Source organism: Lepisosteus platostomus, chromosome 20 (genome assembly GCF_059453375.1).
Source record: "Lepisosteus platostomus isolate fLepPlt1 chromosome 20, fLepPlt1.hap1, whole genome shotgun sequence".
Lineage (NCBI taxonomy): Eukaryota > Metazoa > Chordata > Actinopteri > Semionotiformes > Lepisosteidae > Lepisosteus > Lepisosteus platostomus.
The window spans coordinates 16,556,163-16,576,735 of NC_142630.1; the positions used below are offsets into that span (position 1 = coordinate 16,556,163).

Here is a 20,573-nt window from a genome sequence, read left to right on the forward strand (position 1 = left end):
ATGCACAGAACAAGTTTTAATGGGTAAAAAAATAACAGTCACCTTTATTTTATTAAAATACAGCTTACATTTTCCAAACAAGCATTCACATCCTTAGCAAAACATCCAGTATGTACATCAGTTTGTATGGTAGTTTTTTCTGTGCTTCTTATAACAAGAACACATACATCTGGGTTTCTGGGTTATATACAGATATATAAAACAGACAAAACTCGAGGCACCTCCACTCTCAGTCCCTGCCTCCCCTCTCCCTCACATCCAATCGAATCGAAGTGGTCTTGATGGGGCACGCAGGGCACAAGAGCACACAGGTGCTGTCACAGCCCTGGGACACAACAGCACAGAGCAGAGTGAAGGACATGCTTCGCAACAAAACAAACACGACTACTGACAAAAATCCAAAATATTAATACTTATCAGATGGAAAAGAGCATTACACACAACACAAGCACACTTAGCACTTAAAGCATTGCTCAAACAGGGTTCTTTTGGCACAGATTACAGCACACAAACACAAACCGTTAAGACAAATATAAATAAGCAAGATGTACTGTACACAACACTGCAAATATGTTTACAGGTCACAACAATCTCTTTTACATTTTTCAGTCTGCCTGTACACAGCAGCTTTGTCAATGTACCAATTCATATGTACGTTAGTTATTTTGCATTGTCATTATTTAGGACAGAATATGTACAATTTCTTGCTGAGCAAGCTCTCTACTTTTGCAATGCTGTTTTTTTTAATGTAACAGAATTAAACCTTAACCTGGTTTGCATGAGTTCTGTATTCACACACAAAAACAAACTGGAAATAGACATTTCACTTTTAACTCAGTGTTAACAATTAATGACAAATCCCACAAAACATCATCTCTCAGGCTTGTTTGGAGCTCCGCCCTTCAGCACAGGGATCAGGGAGTCGGACAGACAGATGAACAGGACGGTCTTGATGTTGTGTGGTCACTGCCACGTCGACCTTCGCCTGATTTTTTTATTTTCAAGCCCCTGGTGCAGGGATCTGTGGGCAGGACACCATACAGTGAGCAGCATGGTATCAATTATTCCCCTCACAGCCTCTACAGGACAGCCATGCCAAATTCTCACACATCCTATTTCCCAAACTTGCCAGCATAATATACAACCTACTGACTGGTACAAGCCTGACTTGAAAATGTCACCAGGATGCAATATACCGGCCTACAAAAGTAACCAACATGGTAAGAACTGTCATTTAGTGTCCTGATTGCAGAATAAACACGGGTGTAAAAAAAAACACAATCTCTCCAGTACTGCAAGAGCACTCTTCGTTAAACTCAGATCACTGAACAATTATGACAAACCTAACCCAACAGACTCACTCACAACCAGAGCAAACAACTGGAAACTATGGGGAAGTGCACACAAAACTCGGATAAGGAGGCATTGTTATACACAAAGAGCTGTGGGAGGCTGGAACAAGCTACACTATACAATATAGAAGTCACTTAGTTACAAAATGAACAGTGATGTAACGTTTTATCTCATCTTCTATTCAAAATACTAGTCTTAGAATCAGGTTAGTCAGACACAGAAGTGTCATCTCCACGTTAATTGATCTCTGAAGGCAGTGGTAGAATGGAATTATTCATCAGGTTCCTTCCACTTAATTAAACAGTGTGTTACCTGGCAGAGCTCCAAAGTGCAATAATCTGTATAACAATTCATATTGTTCAACAGAGGAAATTATTTGAGGCAGCCCAGCGGAAACTTCAGACGTCCCAAACATGATTTGTCTAATAATAGTTACTTTGCTATGACAGTACATGGACATAAAAGGAAAAGTCTCTCACTGGAGAGCTGGATTTAACAGAGTGGGCTCTGCTCAGACCACTCAAACAGAATCACACATCGCCTTGCTTACCTACACATGACTGTGGTCGTTTCTTTTTTTAAATATTTCTCCCAAATAATGGTAACATCCTGTATAGACAGAATTTAGCAACTAGATTAGGGGTTTAGTAGCACCTAGCATGTCACTCCTACAAGACAGCTTGAACACTTTTTAAAGTAAAATAGTATGCAGGCAAAATGGCATATTGTTCTGACTTCAACACCTGTTGGACACTGTCTCTGTCATCCTTTTTCTTACATCTAAAAGGGACTTAGAAGTGTTTTAAGGAGGGGAATCTCTACCTCCCTACCTAATAGTGCAGTCATTACCTGATTGGTGGGAAAGCAGCAATTTCTAACCAGTTATGTCAGTAATTGGTTTAAAAGATATTTCATCACTGCAGAATTTCAATAACCAGTGACCCTTCCTGTGCAAAAACATTAATATGATACTGGAGTAGCCGGAGTTTAAGTGGTTTCCACCTAGTTAACAAGAACATAAAGTACAGTATTACTATGAAAAGTATAGCAAAAGTCATTATAAGTGCATATTATACCAACTACAATATTTAAATCAAACCTGTATGTTTGCTCAACAGACCATGCCTGCCTCCTGACATGAAGTTTGAAACAGAATGCCAGCCTTCTTAGATTTAAATATGTCTCGTCTTAAATGTGTTCAGCTCTGCCAAATGTTGTATCTTTTTAGCTCTCCCTACAGTGTAGATGTATCTATAGCAATGGTCACATCCAGTGTGAAAAATCCACTCAGATATCTGCCTCACAGAGATGAAGCTGATGTACAAAAAGCCAGTCCACACTCATACTGACTGTAGCACTGCTGTTTCTGGCAAAATATAAAGTGCATTGCGCTACATCATTATTAAACACTTTCCCCAGAAACATATAATTACATAAACATTTTGGCAGGAGTTAATAAACTCAACAGGGCAGCTGTAACTGGCCTGCTTCCTCCTTTTAAAAAAAAATCAAGCTTTTTTTGGACTCACCAGGAAAGCTGCACAGGGCTGTGGTGCCATTAGAAAAAGGCTTGCAGGGAAATGTTTTGAAGTCTAATAAAAGAAAAACAAATCATTGCTCAGCAGCTGCTGTGCACCAGAGGTTTTGCATGAGCATGCAAACCCTCGATCTGCTGCTGCCTCACTCTTGTTAGCGAGGGACAGCCCCCTGCTGTCAGGCTTTCTTCAGAAGCTGATCCCGGTGCCCTGCGTGTGAGCAGACTTGCTGGGGCCTGCTGGTGCCTGGTGTCTACAGCAGCCCTCCTGTGCACGTGGCCTGGGCCGGCCCGCTTCAACCTGCCAGTGTACGGGCACACCCAGACACCTGCGCCCACCCCACCCCCCAGCGCTGTTCACAACAACCTGGTCTGGTCTCACCCAACAGGTCAGAGAGGTTTTCTCTCCCTTTAAACCCACAGCTGCACTAAAAACAACCACAACCTGCTTTCTTCGCTTGTCTCCTGGAACCTCTCAGAACGAACACAAACAGAAGTCCTGGAAAGTAACAAGCCTGTGTTTTCATCAGTCTTAAAAAATATATGAAAAGCATGGGGGCTTTTCCTGAGTCTGAAGTTTCCTTGCTCTATTTATTCCCTTGTCTCCTCAGCCGGAGCACACAGAGCTGAGCACCTCCCTGCAGCCTGCTTACCGAAGCAGTAGGAGAAAAGGCACTTCATGGTCCTGAAGCAGTTGTCCAGAAGAGCCTTGGGCTTCACACACTTCGTCTCTTTGCTCTCTTTCACCCTGCGCTGCATCTCCCCAAGCCACCATGACTGCTGAAAAGCAGACACCGACAGAGACAGAGCGTGAGTTTCCACAGAGGGCCGAGACCGCCCGAGCAGACGCAGCCTCCTGCCTGGGGAGGGGAGCCGGGGGACCCCCTCACCATCCCTGCTGACAGCAGCCCCACCATGGGGGTGGAGCGGTGGCTCTGTGGCTCAGGATCTGCGCCTGTGGCTGGAAGGTTGCCGGATCGTATCCCGTGGCCGACAGAGGAATCCTACTCAGTTTGGCCCCTGAGCAAGGCCCTTCACCCCAACTGCTCCAGGGGAGCTGTATAAATGGCCGACCCTGTGCTCTGAGAAAAGAAATTCCTAATGCAAGAAAATATATATGGCTAATAAAGTGATCTTATCTCTCTATCTTATCCCTGTGGACAGCGGCTCCTGCGCAGCTCACAGGACCCCAGGAGCTGAGCCCCGGCGTACAGGCACTTCCAGAGTTTATCTTTCTGTCACTCTTTTTTTACCTCACCTTTGCTGTCCACCTTTGCCTCTGTGCTCTTCCTGTCTGCCTGAGAGGCTCCTGGAGTTGGGTGTGATTTAACAGGAATGGGGGTGGGTTCAGGTTAGGGTTAAGCTCCTCTGCTCAGCGCGACATGCGTGCGAAGCCTAAAGAGACTGGCTGGGTGACACTGGCGTGCGCGGGGAGTGTTTTTACTCTCCCTGAGAGCTTGCCCTCTCTCTCACCCCTTGGCCGAGCTCCGGTGAGCTCTGGCTGTGTGCTGGGTGAATGCTCGTGCTTGTTTTGAATAGGTTTCTTCTTATTTACATCCACTTGTAAGCCCAGTCACATAAGGGGGAAGCAGCAACCAGGAGCGTGCCGAGTGCAGGGGTGCCTTCTTTTGGGGCGTCTTTCTCTCGGCCGGGGGCAGGAAAGCAGAGGCCCTGCGGACAGCCGCTCCTGCGCAGCTCACAGGACCCCAGGAGCTGAGCCCCGGCGTGCAGGCGGAAAGGGAAAGAGGTGGGACAGAGAAAGAGCCACAGACTCACTTGACTCAACTGCTTGCTGAACTCATCTTCTATCTTCCTGAAGAGCTCCTCCAGGTCCGCGACGTACCTCCAAGAGGGGTGCTCTGTAGGGAGCACCCTGAGGATCTTCTTCAGCACTTCCTTGGAGACGAACAGCCAGAAGGACTCCAGGTCCTTGTGCGGAACTGTGCTATTCTGCAGGGCAGCGGGCAGGGGAGAGATAGGGCGCTGGGGTCAAGGTCCTTCCCAGTACCGCCAGCTGGCATCGCTGTGCCAGAACGTGCCCTTGGTGACACTGTCATCAGCCCACACAGCACATCAAGCCCCCTTTCAAAAGCAGAGCCGCTGGCAAGGATGTGCATTAACACGCGCGATAAGGTGCTGAATTGTGTTTTAAATTGCATTCCCCTGTAGAGGATCTCAATAGAACGTGGCTCAGATGTGAGATGGTGTTTTTTAATCTGCTTTCAGCTGCACCTGTAAGCAGGGACGGCTGGCCAGGAACAGAGCTGTGCTCGGCATTAGGAACACTGCTCTCTGGTCAACAGCAGACAGCAAGTTAGAGTCGTTCATTTTGTGTCATGAGCCCAGTTTCAGCCCAATGACGTGAGGTCCAATCTGAGTTTGCCTTCAGCATTTACACAAAACCCAGAACAGCCAGAAGACATCTGAACGGGGATCGCTGCAGGGCTTTCTGCTTTACTTGCATGTGTCTAAGGCAGAACAATGTCCTACTGACTCGCACACGGTTTTCTATCTGTTCTCGGTGCTTTATTAGACTTCCTGTAGAGACCTGCTCGCCCAGGGCTAGGAGGAGTGAGGAGTGAAGGAGGACTCACCAGTCGACTGAGGTTGGAGACTCTGAAGACCTCCTCATAGTGCACAGCTATGGTGTAGTTAATGGGCAAGTAGTGTTTCTGCAGCTCAAACAACATCGACAGCAGACAGACCATCAGTGACTATGTGAATCGAAGAGATATGCAGCTTCTTATAATGAACACAGTAACAGCTGTTCATCTCCTCTGTTCACAGAAACACACGTTCTCGGTGGTCTGCAGCACACTGGGGCTGGACCACTCCTGAACTCTCACTCCCTGGGTAGCTGTCCAATCAGCTCATCTGCCACACTGCACTCTGTCGCTCATTCTCACACTGCCCTCTCACTCCCTCTCCCCACACTGCCCTCTCTCACTCCCTCTCCCCACACTGCCCTCTCTCACTCCCTCTCCCCACACTGCCCTCTCTCACTCCCTCTCCCCACACTGCCCTCTCTCACTCCCTCTCCCCACACTCCCTCTCCCCACACTGCTCTCTCTCACTCCCTCTCTCCACACTGCCCTCTCTCACTCCCTCTCCCCACACTCCCTCTCTCACTCCCTCTCCCCACACTGAACTCTCTCACTCCCTCTCTCCACACTCCCTCTCTCACCCCCTCTCCCCACACTGCCCTCTCACACTGCCCTCTCCCCACACTGCCCTCTCACACTGCCCTCTCACACTGCCCTCTCACTCCCTCTCCCCACACTGCCCTCTCACTCCCTCTCCCCACACTGCCCTCTCTCACTCCCTCTCTCACTCCCTCTCCCCACACTGCACTCTCTCACTCCCTCTCCCCACACTGCCCTCTCACTCCCTCTCTCACTCCCTCTCCCCACACTGCCCTCTCACTCCCTCTCTCACTCCCTCTCCCCACACTGCACTCTCACTCCCTCTCTCACTCCCTCTCCCCACACTGCACTCTCTCACTCCCTCTCCCCACACTCCCTCTCTCACTCCCTCTCCCCACACTGCCCTCTCACTCCCTCTCCCCACACTGCACTCTCTCACTCCCTCTCCCCACACTGCCCTCTCTCACTCCCTCTCCCCACACTGCCCTCTCACTCCCTCTCCCCACACTGCACTCTCACACTGCCCTCTCTCACTCCCTCTCTCCACACTGCACTCTCACACTGCCCTCTCTCACTCCCTCTCCCCACACTGCACTCTCACTCCCTCTCCCCACACTGCACTCTCTCACTCCCTCTCCCCACACTGCCCTCTCTCACTCCCTCTCCCCACACTGCCCTCTCTCACTCCCTCTCCCCACACTGCCCTCTCTCACTCCCTCTCCCCACACTGCCCTCTCTCACTCCCTCTCCCCACACTGCCCTCTCTCACTCCCTCTCCCCACACTGCCCTCTCTCACTCCCTCTCCCCACACTCCCTCTCTCACTCCCTCTCCCCACACTGCTCTCTCTCACTCCCTCTCCCCACACTGCCCTCTCTCACTCCCTCTCCCCACACTCCCTCTCTCACTCCCTCTCCCCACACTGCCCTCTCCCCACACTGCCCTCTCTCACTCCCTCTCCCCACACTGCACTCTCTCACTCCCTCTCTCACTCCCTCTCCCCACACTGCACTCTCTCACTCCCTCTCTCCACACTGCCCTCTCTCACTGCCCTCTCTCACTCCCTCTCCCCACACTGCACTCTCACACTGCCCTCTCTCACTCCCTCTCCCCACACTGCCCTCTCTCACTCCCTCTCCCCACACTGCCCTCTCTCACTCCCTCTCCCCACACTCCCTCTCACACTGCCCTCTCACTCCCTCTCCCCACACTGCCCTCTCACTCCCTCTCCCCACACTGCACTCTCACACTGCCCTCTCTCACTCCCTCTCCCCACACTGCCCTCTCTCACTCCCTCTCCCCACACTGCACTCTCTCACTCCCTCTCCCCACACTCCCTCTCTCACTCCCTCTCTCCACACTGCCCTCTCTCACTCCCTCTCCCCACACTGCCCTCTCTCACTCCCTCTCCCCACACTCCCTCTCTCACTCCCTCTCCCCACACTGCACTCTCTCACTCCCTCTCTCCACACTCCCTCTCTCACCCCCTCTCCCCACACTGCCCTCTCACACTGCCCTCTCCCCACACTGCCCTCTCACACTGCCCTCTCACTCCCTCTCCCCACACTGCCCTCTCACTCCCTCTCCCCACACTGCCCTCTCTCACTCCCTCTCTCACTCCCTCTCCCCACACTGCACTCTCTCACTCCCTCTCCCCACACTGCCCTCTCTCACTCCCTCTCTCACTCCCTCTCCCCACACTGCACTCTCTCACTCCCTCTCCCCACACTGCCCTCTCACTCCCTCTCTCACTCCCTCTCCCCACACTGCCCTCTAACTCCCTCTCTCACTCCCTCTCCCCACACTGCACTCTCACTCCCTCTCTCACTCCCTCTCCCCACACTGCACTCTCTCACTCCCTCTCCCCACACTCCCTCTCTCACTCCCTCTCCCCACACTGCCCTCTCACTCCCTCTCCCCACACTGCACTCTCACACTGCCCTCTCTCACTCCCTCTCCCCACACTCCCTCTCTCACCCCCTCTCCCCACACTGCACTCTCTCACTCCCTCTCCCCACACTGCCCTCTCTCACTCCCTCTCCCCACACTGCCCTCTCTCACTCCCTCTCCCCACACTGCCCTCTCTCACTCCCTCTCCCCACACTGCCCTCTCACACTCCCTCTCCCCACACTGCCCTCTCTCACTCCCTCTCCCCACACTGCCCTCTCTCACTCCCTCTCCCCACACTGCACTCTCTCACTCCCTCTCTCACTCCCTCTCCCCACACTGCACTCTCTCACTCCCTCTCTCCACACTGCCCTCTCTCACTGCCCTCTCTCACTCCCTCTCTCACTCCCTCTCCCCACACTCCCTCTCACTCCCTCTCCCCACACTGCCCTCTCTCACTCCCTCTCCCCACACTGCCCTCTCTCACTCCCTCTCCCCACACTGCCCTCTCTCACTCCCTCTCCCCACACTGCCCTCTCTCACTCCCTCTCCCCACACTGCACTCTCACTCCCTCTCTCCACACTGCACTCTCTCACTCCCTCTCCCCACACTGCCCTCTCACTCCCTCTCCCCACACTGCACTCTCACACTGCCCTCTCTCACTCCCTCTCTCCACACTGCCCTCTCTCACTCCCTCTCCCCACACTGCACTCTCTCACTCCCTCTCCCCACACTCCCTCTCTCACTCCCTCTCTCCACACTGCCCTCTCTCACTCCCTCTCCCCACACTGCACTCTCTCACTCCCTCTCCCCACACTGCCCTCTCTCACTCCCTCTCCCCACACTGCACTCTCTCACTCCCTCTCTCCACACTGCACTCTCTCACTCCCTCTCCCCACACTGCCCTCTCTCACTCCCTCTCCCCACACTGCACTCTCACACTGCACTCTCTCACTCCCTCTCCCCACACTGCCCTCTCTCACTCCCTCTCCCCACACTGCCCTCTCACTCCCTCTCCCCACACTGCACTCTCTCACTCCCTCTCCCCACACTGCCCTCTCTCACTCCCTCTCCCCACACTGCCCTCTCTCACTCCCTCTCTCCACACTGCCCTCTCTCACTCCCTCTCCCCACACTGCACTCTCTCACTCCCTCTCTCCACACTGCCCTCTCACACTGCCCTCTCTCACTCCCTCTCCCCACACTGCACTCTCACACTGCCCTCTCTCACTCCCTCTCCCCACACTGCACTCTCACACTGCCCTCTCTCACTCCCTCTCTCCACACTGCACTCTCACACTGCCCTCTCTCACTCCCTCTCCCCACACTGCACTCTCACTCCCTCTCCCCACACTGCCCTCTCTCACTCCCTCTCCCCACACTGCCCTCTCTCACTCCCTCTCCCCACACTGCCCTCTCTCACTCCCTCTCCCCACACTCCCTCTCTCACTCACTCTCCCCACACTGCTCTCTCTCACTCCCTCTCCCCACACTGCCCTCTCTCACTCCCTCTCCCCACACTCCCTCTCTCACTCCCTCTCCCCACACTGCCCTCTCTCACTCCCTCTCCCCACACTCCCTCTCTCACCCCCTCTCCCCACACTGCACTCTCTCACTCCCTCTCCCCACACTGCCCTCTCTCACTCCCTCTCCCCACACTGCCCTCTCTCACTGCCCTCTCACACTGCCCTCTCCCCACACTGCCCTCTCTCACTCCCTCTCCCCACACTGCCCTCTCTCACTCCCTCTCCCCACACTGCCCTCTCTCACTCCCTCTCCCCACACTGCACTCTCTCACTCCCTCTCTCACTCCCTCTCCCCACACTGCCCTCTCTCACTCCCTCTCCCCACACTGCACTCTCACACTGCCCTCTCTCACTCCCTCTCTCCACACTGCCCTCTCTCACTCCCTCTCCCCACACTGCACTCTCTCACTCCCTCTCCCCACACTCCCTCTCTCCACACTGCCCTCTCTCACTCCCTCTCCCCACACTGCACTCTCTCACTCCCTCTCCCCACACTGCCCTCTCTCACTCCCTCTCCCCACACTGCACTCTCTCACTCCCTCTCTCCACACTGCACTCTCTCACTCCCTCTCCCCACACTGCCCTCTCACTCCCTCTCCCCACACTGCACTCTCACACTGCACTCTCTCACTCCCTCTCCCCACACTGCCCTCTCTCACTCCCTCTCCCCACACTGCCCTCTCACTCCCTCTCCCCACACTGCACTCTCTCACTCCCTCTCCCCACACTGCCCTCTCTCACTCCCTCTCCCCACACTGCCCTCTCTCACTCCCTCTCCCCACACTGCCCTCTCTCACTCCCTCTCCCCACACTGCCCTCTCTCACTCCCTCTCCCCACACTCCCTCTCTCACTCCCTCTCCCCACACTGCCCTCTCTCACTCCCTCTCCCCACACTGCCCTCTCACACTGCCCTCTCTCACTCCCTCTCCCCACACTGCCCTCTCTCACTCCCTCTCCCCACACTGCCCTCTCTCACTCCCTCTCCCCACACTGCACTCTCTCACTCCCTCTCTCACTCCCTCTCCCCACACTGCCCTCTCACTCCCTCTCTCCACACTGCACTCTCACACTGCCCTCTCTCACTCCCTCTCTCCACACTGCCCTCTCTCACTCCCTCTCCCCACACTGCACTCTCTCACTCCCTCTCCCCACACTCCCTCTCTCACTCCCTCTCTCCACACTGCCCTCTCTCACTCCCTCTCCCCACACTGCCCTCTCTCACTCCCTCTCCCCACACTGCCCTCTCTCACTCCCTCTCCCCACACTGCACTCTCTCACTCCCTCTCTCCACACTGCACTCTCTCACTCCCTCTCCCCACACTGCCCTCTCTCACTCCCTCTCCCCACACTGCACTCTCACACTGCACTCTCTCACTCCCTCTCCCCACACTGCCCTCTCTCACTCCCTCTCCCCACACTGCCCTCTCACTCCCTCTCCCCACACTGCACTCTCTCACTCCTTCTCCCCACACTGCCCTCTCTCACTCCCTCTCCCCACACTGCCCTCTCTCACTCCCTCTCTCCACACTGCCCTCTCTCACTCCCTCTCCCCACACTGCCCTCTCACTCCCTCTCCCCACACTGCACTCTCACACTGCCCTCTCTCACTCCCTCTCTCCACACTGCACTCTCACACTGCCCTCTCTCACTCCCTCTCCCCACACTGCACTCTCACTCCCTCTCCCCACACTGCACTCTCTCACTCCCTCTCCCCACACTGCCCTCTCTCACTCCCTCTCCCCACACTGCCCTCTCTCACTCCCTCTCCCCACACTGCCCTCTCTCACTCCCTCTCCCCACACTGCCCTCTCTCACTCCCTCTCCCCACACTGCACTCTCACACTGCACTCTCTCACTCCCTCTCCCCACACTGCCCTCTCTCACTCCCTCTCCCCACACTGCCCTCTCACTCCCTCTCCCCACACTGCACTCTCTCACTCCCTCTCCCCACACTGCCCTCTCTCACTCCCTCTCCCCACACTGCCCTCTCTCACTCCCTCTCTCCACACTGCCCTCTCTCACTCCCTCTCCCCACACTGCACTCTCTCACTCCCTCTCTCCACACTGCCCTCTCACACTGCCCTCTCTCACTCCCTCTCCCCACACTGCACTCTCACACTGCCCTCTCTCACTCCCTCTCCCCACACTGCACTCTCACACTGCCCTCTCTCACTCCCTCTCTCCACACTGCACTCTCACACTGCCCTCTCTCACTCCCTCTCCCCACACTGCACTCTCACTCCCTCTCCCCACACTGCCCTCTCTCACTCCCTCTCCCCACACTGCCCTCTCTCACTCCCTCTCCCCACACTGCCCTCTCTCACTCCCTCTCCCCACACTCCCTCTCTCACTCCCTCTCCCCACACTGCACTCTCTCACTCCCTCTCTCACTCCCTCTCCCCACACTGCCCTCTCACTCCCTCTCTCCACACTGCACTCTCACACTGCCCTCTCTCACTCCCTCTCTCCACACTGCCCTCTCTCACTCCCTCTCCCCACACTGCACTCTCTCACTCCCTCTCCCCACACTCCCTCTCTCACTCCCTCTCTCCACACTGCCCTCTCTCACTCCCTCTCCCCACACTGCCCTCTCTCACTCCCTCTCCCCACACTGCCCTCTCTCACTCCCTCTCCCCACACTGCACTCTCTCACTCCCTCTCTCCACACTGCACTCTCTCACTCCCTCTCCCCACACTGCCCTCTCTCACTCCCTCTCCCCACACTGCACTCTCACACTGCACTCTCTCACTCCCTCTCCCCACACTGCCCTCTCTCACTCCCTCTCCCCACACTGCCCTCTCACTCCCTCTCCCCACACTGCACTCTCTCACTCCTTCTCCCCACACTGCCCTCTCTCACTCCCTCTCCCCACACTGCCCTCTCTCACTCCCTCTCTCCACACTGCCCTCTCTCACTCCCTCTCCCCACACTGCCCTCTCACTCCCTCTCCCCACACTGCACTCTCACACTGCCCTCTCTCACTCCCTCTCTCCACACTGCACTCTCACACTGCCCTCTCTCACTCCCTCTCCCCACACTGCACTCTCACTCCCTCTCCCCACACTGCACTCTCTCACTCCCTCTCCCCACACTGCCCTCTCTCACTCCCTCTCCCCACACTGCCCTCTCTCACTCCCTCTCCCCACACTGCCCTCTCTCACTCCCTCTCCCCACACTCCCTCTCTCACTCCCTCTCCCCACACTGCCCTCTCTCACTCCCTCTCCCCACACTGCCCTCTCTCACTCCCTCTCCCCACACTGCACTCTCTCACTCCCTCTCTCACTCCCTCTCCCCACACTGCACTCTCTCACTCCCTCTCTCCACACTGCCCTCTCTCACTGCCCTCTCTCACTCCCTCTCCCCACACTGCCCTCTCACTCCCTCTCCCCACACTGCACTCTCACACTGCCCTCTCTCACTCCCTCTCTCCACACTGCCCTCTCTCACTCCCTCTCCCCACACTGCCCTCTCTCACTCCCTCTCCCCACACTCCCTCTCTCACTCCCTCTCTCCACACTGCCCTCTCTCACTCCCTCTCCCCACACTGCCCTCTCTCACTCCCTCTCCCCACACTGCACTCTCTCACTCCCTCTCTCCACACTGCACTCTCTCACTCCCTCTCCCCACACTGCCCTCTCACTCCCTCTCCCCACACTGCACTCTCACACTGCACTCTCTCACTCCCTCTCCCCACACTGCCCTCTCACTCCCTCTCCCCACACTGCACTCTCACACTGCACTCTCTCACTCCCTCTCCCCACACTGCCCTCTCTCACTCCCTCTCCCCACACTGCCCTCTCTCACTCCCTCTCTCCACACTGCCCTCTCTCACTCCCTCTCCCCACACTGCACTCTCTCACTCCCTCTCCCCACACTGCACTCTCACTCCTTCTCCCCACACTGCACTCTCTCACTCCCTCTCCCCACACTGCCCTCTCACTCCCTCTCCCCACACTGCCCTCTCTCACTCCCTCTCCCCACACTCCCTCTCTCACTCCCTCTCTCACTCCCTCTCTCCACACTGCACTCTCACACTGCCCTCTCTCACTCCCTCTCCCCACACTGCCCTCTCTCACTCCCTCTCCCCACACTGCCCTCTCACTCCCTCTCCCCACACTGCACTCTCTCACTCCCTCTCCCCACACTGCCCTCTCACTCCCTCTCCCCACACTGCCCTCTCTCACTCCCTCTCCCCACACTCCCTCTCTCACTGCCCTCTCTCACTCCCTCTCCCCACACTGCACTCTCTCACTCCCTCTCTCCACACTGCACTCTCTCACTCCCTCTCCCCACACTGCCCTCTCTCACTCCCTCTCCCCACACTGCCCTCTCTCACTCCCTCTCCCCACACTCCCTCTCTCACTGCCCTCTCTCACTCCCTCTCCCCACACTGCACTCTCTCACTCCCTCTCTCCACACTGCACTCTCACACTGCCCTCTCTCACTCCCTCTCCCCACACTGCCCTCTCTCACTCCCTCTCCCCACACTGCCCTCTCACTCCCTCTCCCCACACTGCACTCTCTCACTCCCTCTCCCCACACTGCCCTCTCACTCCCTCTCCCCACACTGCCCTCTCTCACTCCCTCTCCCCACACTCCCTCTCTCACTGCCCTCTCTCACTCCCTCTCCCCACACTGCACTCTCTCACTCCCTCTCTCCACACTGCACTCTCTCACTCCCTCTCCCCACACTGCCCTCTCTCACTCCCTCTCCCCACACTGCCCTCTCTCACTGCCCTCTCACACTGCCCTCTCTCACTCCCTCTCCCCACACTCCCTCTCCCCACACTGCCCTCTCTCACTCCCTCTCCCCACACTGCCCTCTCTCACTCCCTCTCCCCACACTGCCCTCTCTCACTCCCTCTCCCCACACTCCCTCTCTCACTGCCCTCTCTCACTCCCTCTCCCCACACTGCACTCTCTCACTCCCTCTCTCCACACTGCACTCTCACACTGCCCTCTCTCACTCCCTCTCCCCACACTGCCCTCTCTCACTCCCTCTCCCCACACTGCCCTCTCACTCCCTCTCCCCACACTGCACTCTCTCACTCCCTCTCCCCACACTGCCCTCTCACTCCCTCTCCCCACACTGCCCTCTCTCACTCCCTCTCCCCACACTCCCTCTCTCACTGCCCTCTCTCACTCCCTCTCCCCACACTGCACTCTCTCACTCCCTCTCTCCACACTGCACTCTCTCACTCCCTCTCCCCACACTGCCCTCTCTCACTCCCTCTCCCCACACTGCCCTCTCTCACTGCCCTCTCACACTGCCCTCTCTCACTCCCTCTCCCCACACTCCCTCTCCCCACACTGCCCTCTCTCACTCCCTCTCTCCACACTGCACTCTCACACTGCCCTCTCTCACTCCCTCTCCCCACACTCCCTCTCTCACTCCCTCTCCCCACACTGCCCTCTCTCACTCCCTCTCCCCACACTGCCCTCTCACTCCCTCTCCCCACACTGCCCTCTCTCACTCCCTCTCCCCACACTGCACTCTCACACTGCCCTCTCTCACTCCCTCTCTCCACACTGCCCTCTCCCCACACTGCCCTCTCTCACTCCCTCTCCCCACACTGCCCTCTCACTCCCTCTCCCCACACTGCCCTCTCTCACTCCCTCTCCCCACACTGCCCTCTCTCACTCCCTCTCCCCACACTGCCCTCTCACTCCCTCTCTCCACACTGCCCTCTCTCACTCCCTCTCCCCACACTGCCCTCTCACTCCCTCTCCCCACACTGCCCTCTCTCACTCCCTCTCCCCACACTGCCCTCTCTCACTCCCTCTCTCACTCCCTCTCCCCACACTGCCCTCTCTCACTCCCTCTCTCACTCCCTCTCCCCACACTGCCCTCTCACTCCCTCTCCCCACACTGCCCTCTCTCACTCCCTCTCCCCACACTGCACTCTCTCACTCCCTCTCCCCACACTGCCCTCTCTCACTCCCTCTCCCCACACTGCCCTCTCTCACTCCCTCTCCCCACACTGCCCTCTCTCACTCCCTCTCTCACTCCCTCTCTCACTCCCTCTCCCCACACTGCCCTCTCTCACTGCCCTCTCACTCCCTCTCCCCACACTGCACTCTCTCACTCCCTCTCCCCACACTGCACTCTCTCACTCCCCTCTCCCCACACTGCCCTCTCTCACTCCCTCTCCCCACACTCCCTCTCCCCACACTCCCTCTCTCACTCCCTCTCCCCACACTGCCCTCTCACACTGCCCTCTCTCACTCCCTCTCCCCACACTGCCCTCTCTCACTCCCTCTCCCCACACTGCCCTCTCTCACTCCCTCTCCCCACACTGCCCTCTCACTCCCTCTCCCCACACTGCCCTCTCACTCCCTCTCCCCACACTGCCCTCTCTCACTCCCTCTCCCCACACTGCCCTCTCTCACTCCCTCTCCCCACACTGCCCTCTCTCACTCCCTCTCCCCACACTGCCCTCTCACTCCCTCTCCCCACACTGCCCTCTCACTCCCTCTCCCCACACTGCCCTCTCTCACTCCCTCTCCCCACACTGCCCTCTCTCACTCCCTCTCCCCACACTGCCCTCTCTCACTCCCTCTCCCCACACTGCACTCTCTCACTCCCTCTCTCACTCCCTCTCCCCACACTGCCCTCTCTCACTCCCTCTCCCCACACTGCACTCTCTCACTCCCTCTCCCCACACTGCCCTCTCTCACTCCCTCTCCCCACACTCCCTCTCTCACTCCCTCTCCCCACACTGCCCTCTCTCACTCCCTCTCCCCACACTGCCCTCTCTCACTCCCTCTCCCCACACTGCCCTCTCTCACTCCCTCTCCCCACACTGCACTCTCTCACTCCCTCTCCCCACACTGCCCTCTCTCACTCCCTCTCCCCACACTGCCCTCTCTCACTCCCTCTCCCCACACTGCCCTCTCTCACTCCCTCTCCCCACACTGCCCTCTCTCACTCCCTCTCCCCACACTGCCCTCTCTCACTGCCCTCTCACTCCCTCTCCCCACACTGCACTCTCTCACTCCCTCTCCCCACACTGCACTTTCTCACTCCCTCTCCCCACACTGCACTTTCTCACTCCCTCTCCCCACACTGCCCTCTCTCACTCCCTCTCCCCACACTCCCTCTCCCCACACTCCCTCTCTCACTCCCTCTCCCCACACTGCCCTCTCTCACTGCCCTCTCTCACTCCCTCTCCCCACACTGCCCTCTCTCACTCCCTCTCCCCACACTGCACTCTCTCACTCCCTCTCTCACTCCCTCTCCCCACACTGCCCTCTCTCACTCCCTCTCCCCACACTGCCCTCTCTCACTCCCTCTCCCCACACTGCCCTCTCTCACTCCCTCTCCCCACACTGCACTCTCTCACTCCCTCTCTCACTCCCTCTCCCCACACTGCCCTCTCTCACTCCCTCTCTCCACACTGCACTCTCTCACTCCCTCTCCCCACACTGCCCTCTCTCACTCCCTCTCCCCACACTCCCTCTCTCACTCCCTCTCCCCACACTGCACTCTCTCACTCCCTCTCCCCACACTGCCCTCTCTCACTCCCTCTCTCCACACTGCACTCAATTCAATTCAATTCAAGGTGCTTTATTAGCATGACCGATGGGTACAATCAGTGTTGCCAAAGCAAATAAAAATAATAAAATTAACATAGAACAAAACAAAAAAATAGAAGTAAAATAAAATCTACAGACATGTTACAGACATTTACAACAAAGACATATTATATAATATCGACATATACTGTAGGCGGCTGGAGCATTATTGGGAGACGGACTCACTGTTCCTCAGGCTGTGACAGGAGATCACATACTGGGCTGCCAGATCAACTGAGTTCCCTCCTCCCTCTCCCAGTAGGATTGGGACCTGTTGTGGTTTTGGCAGGTGTGGGAACTCTGGGATTAGATTTCTGAATTTCGGGACGAATGTTTCTCTAATCCCAGAGTATCTGTCACAGTGCAGTAGGAAGTGCACCTCTGTCTCTATTTCTCCCTGCTGGCAGTGGGAGCACAGCCTGTCCTCTCTGGGCAGCCAGGTCTGCCTGTGTCGCCCAGTTTCTATGGCCAGGTTGTGGTCACTGAGCCTGTACTTCGTCAGGGTCTGTTTCTGTTTGTTATTTTTTATTTTGGTCAAATATTCAGCTAGTGTGTATTGTCTGTTTAAGGTTCTGTAGCATTCCAGTTTATGTTGTGTTTGTGTGTGTGTGTCCCAGTGTGTGAGATATTGCTGTTTGATCTGTGCTGTGATGTGGTTGAGTCTGGGTTGTGGTGCTCTAGCAGTGCTGTCCTGAGGCTGGTTAGTGTTGGTGTGGCTCAGGTCGGTGAGCCTCAGGACCAGCTGGCTCAGGGGGCTCTGTTTTGGGCTCAGCTCTTGGCTCAGCAGGGCTTTGTGGTGGTAGGAATTTTGGTCGCTGTTTTTTAGGTGTAGCCAATACTTTAATATTCTTTTCTGTATGTTTATCAATAGTGGGTACTGGCCTAATTCGGCCCTGCACCCGTTGTTAGGAGTTTTTCTCTGCACACGGAGGATGATTCTACAGATCTCCATGTGCAGAGTTTCTGTGGGGTGTTTGTCCCATTGGGTGTAATCCTGGTCTGTGAGGGGACCCCAAACTTCACTGCCGTATAGGGCAATGGGTTGGATTACACTTTCAAATATTTGGAGCCAGATTCTTGTTGGTGGGTTGATGTTGAAGAGCCTCCTTCTTATTGCGTAGAAAGCCCTGAGTGCCTTCTCCCTCAGTGCCTTCACTGCCAGGTCAAAACTCCCGGAAGAGCTGATGGTGAGACCGAGATATGTGTAGCTGGATGTGTGCTCCAATGTGTTCTTGTTCAGTGTGAATTTGTACCTGTTTCCCTGAGGTCTGGCTTTCTTCTGGAAAACCATAACTCTGGTCTTGTCCAGATTGACTGTCAGTGCCCAGGTCTGACAGTACTGCTCCAGCAGTGCCAGGTTCTGCTGCAGCCCCTGTTCTGTGGGCGACAGCAGGACCAGGTCATCTGCGTAGAGCAGGAACTTGATTTCTGTGTCGTGTAGTGTAAGACCAGGAGCTGCAGACTGCTCCAACATTCCTGCTAATTCATTGATATAGATATTGAACAGTGTTGGGCTCAGGCTGCAGCCCTGTCTCACCCCGCGGCCTTGGGTGAAGAATTTAGTCCTTTTGTTTCCAATTTTCACTGCACATTTGCTCTCTGAATACATTGATTTAATGATGTCGTACACTTTGCCCCCTATGCCACTTTGGAGTAGTTTATAAAACAATCTCTCATGCCAAATCGAGTCAAATGCTTTTTTGAAATCGACAAAGCAGGCAAAAATTTTTCCTTTGTGTTTTTGGTGGACGTGTTTGTCTATCAGTGTGTGTAGGGTGTAAATGTGATCAGATGTGCGGTGATCTGGCAAGAAGCCAATCTGACTTTTACTCAGGACATTGTGTTCGGTAAGGAAGGCCAGTATTCGTGTATTTAGGATACTGCAGAATACCTTCCCCAGGTTACTGTTCACACAGATGCCCCGGTAGTTGTTGGGATCGAGTTTATCTCCACTCTTATAGATGGGCGTGATCAGTCCTTGGTTCCAGGCCTCGGGGAAACATCCGGCTGTCATGATGAGATTGAGGAGTTTGAGCAGGGCTTGTTGCAACTTTGGGCTGCTGTGTCTCAGCATCTCATTTATGACTCCATCATGGCCACAGGCTTTGCGTGGTCTGAGGGCCTGGAGTTTGTCCAGTAGCTCCTGCTCAGTGATTGGGGAGTCTAAGGGGTTTTGGTTGTCTTTGATAGCCAATTCCAAAATTTTGAGTTTTTCATAAATGGTGTTTTGGTCTGATTGATTTGTATTTGGGAGCTTTTCATAGAGATTTTCAAAGTATGTTTGCCAGATTGTTCCATTTTGGATGGCCAATTCTTCTGGTTTTGATTTGTTTAAGTTGTTCCACTTCTCCCAGAAACAATTCTGATTTAGTGACTCCTCAATTTCTGCAAGTTGTTTGTCTATGTATGTGTTTCTTTTCTTTTTCAGCGTGTGTTTGTAAAGTTTTACCATGTCACAGTACCTGAGTCGCAGATCTGTGTTGTGTGGTTGTCTGTGTTTTTCATTTGAGACTTTTCGTAGTGCATTTCTGATGTTTTTGCACTCCGTATCAAACCACTTTTCTTTTGCTTTTGTTTTTTGGTAGTTTTTTGATGTAGTTGTTTTTAGCTTAGATTTTGATGCTAGTTTGTGGAATAGGTGATTTAGTTTTTGTGTGGCCAAGTTTATGCCTAATTTGTTGGTTTGATACGGAGTGTTTAGGAATGTGTCCATCAGTGTCTGAATTTCCTCATGGCCCAGTGCAGTTTGGTATCTGTCTAGGCTGTCTGTGTCCCATCTGTATGCCTGGTTGAGGTCATACAGCTGGCTGGGCTGTGTCAGTGTGTCTCTGTGCTGGTGTGTTCTCTTCATGTAGAGTGTGATCTGGCTGTGGTCGGAGAGGGGAGTTTGTGGCCTGACAGTGAAGGCACTGATAGAGGAGGGGTCCAGGTCGGTGATGGCGTAGTCCACCACACTGCTGCCCAGAGCTGAGCTGTAGGTGAACCTGCCTAGAGAGTCCCCTCTAGTCCTGCCGTTGACGATGTACAGGCCCAGCCCTTGACAGAGCTGCAGCAGCTCGCGCCCGGTGCTGTTGACCGTGGTGTCATGGCTGCACCTGTGTGAGGTGACCGGTGTGTGGTACAGAGGGGATTGTCCGAATATGTGAGTATTTCCCTGTGTGCTGGTGAAGTCTGCCAGTGTGCCTGTTCGTGCGTTGAGGTCACCACAGAGCAGCACGTTTCCCTGGCCCTGGAAGTGACCGATCTCCGTGTGGAGACTGTGGAGAATTCCCTCACTGTAGTAGGGGGATTCTGAGGGCGGGATGTAGACAGCACACAGGAAAACCTCGTTTTCTGTACAGATGGTATTTCTTTTGATTTTAAGCCAAACTCGTGACTCTTCTTTCTTTACTAATTGTATGGAGTGACTGAGCTCCGCTCTGTACCACACAATGATCCCCCCAGAGTCTCTGCCCCGGGTGATTTGGGGTTTTTTGACAGAGGGCACCATGATCTCCTTGTAGCCTGGGGGACAGTGGGTAGCCAAGTCTCCCCGACACCATGTCTCCTGT

General features: G+C 55.3%; 1 protein-coding gene across 8 annotated transcripts in view; it reads right to left on the bottom strand.

The window, feature by feature from the left end:
* Positions 1-14: 14 nt before the first annotated feature.
* il34 (interleukin 34) overlaps positions 15-20,573 on the bottom strand; it is a 36,117-nt gene continuing 15,558 nt past the window's right edge. For 3 of the 8 annotated variants that reach the window (XM_088614237.1, XM_088614236.1, XM_088614235.1), the window contains 5 exons: positions 5,482-5,601; positions 4,664-4,837; positions 3,541-3,667; positions 2,883-2,945; positions 15-1,021 (listed from right to left, as the gene is read on the bottom strand). In XM_088614237.1, the coding sequence (XP_088470363.1) occupies positions 915-1,021; positions 2,883-2,945; positions 3,541-3,667; positions 4,664-4,837; positions 5,482-5,601 (591 nt within the window). In that variant the 3' untranslated portion in view covers positions 15-914. The remainder of the gene's footprint in view (positions 1,022-2,882; positions 2,946-3,540; positions 3,668-4,663; positions 4,838-5,481; positions 5,602-20,573) is intronic. The other 5 variants (XM_088614238.1, XM_088614239.1, XM_088614241.1 and 2 more) reach the window with 5 other exon arrangements.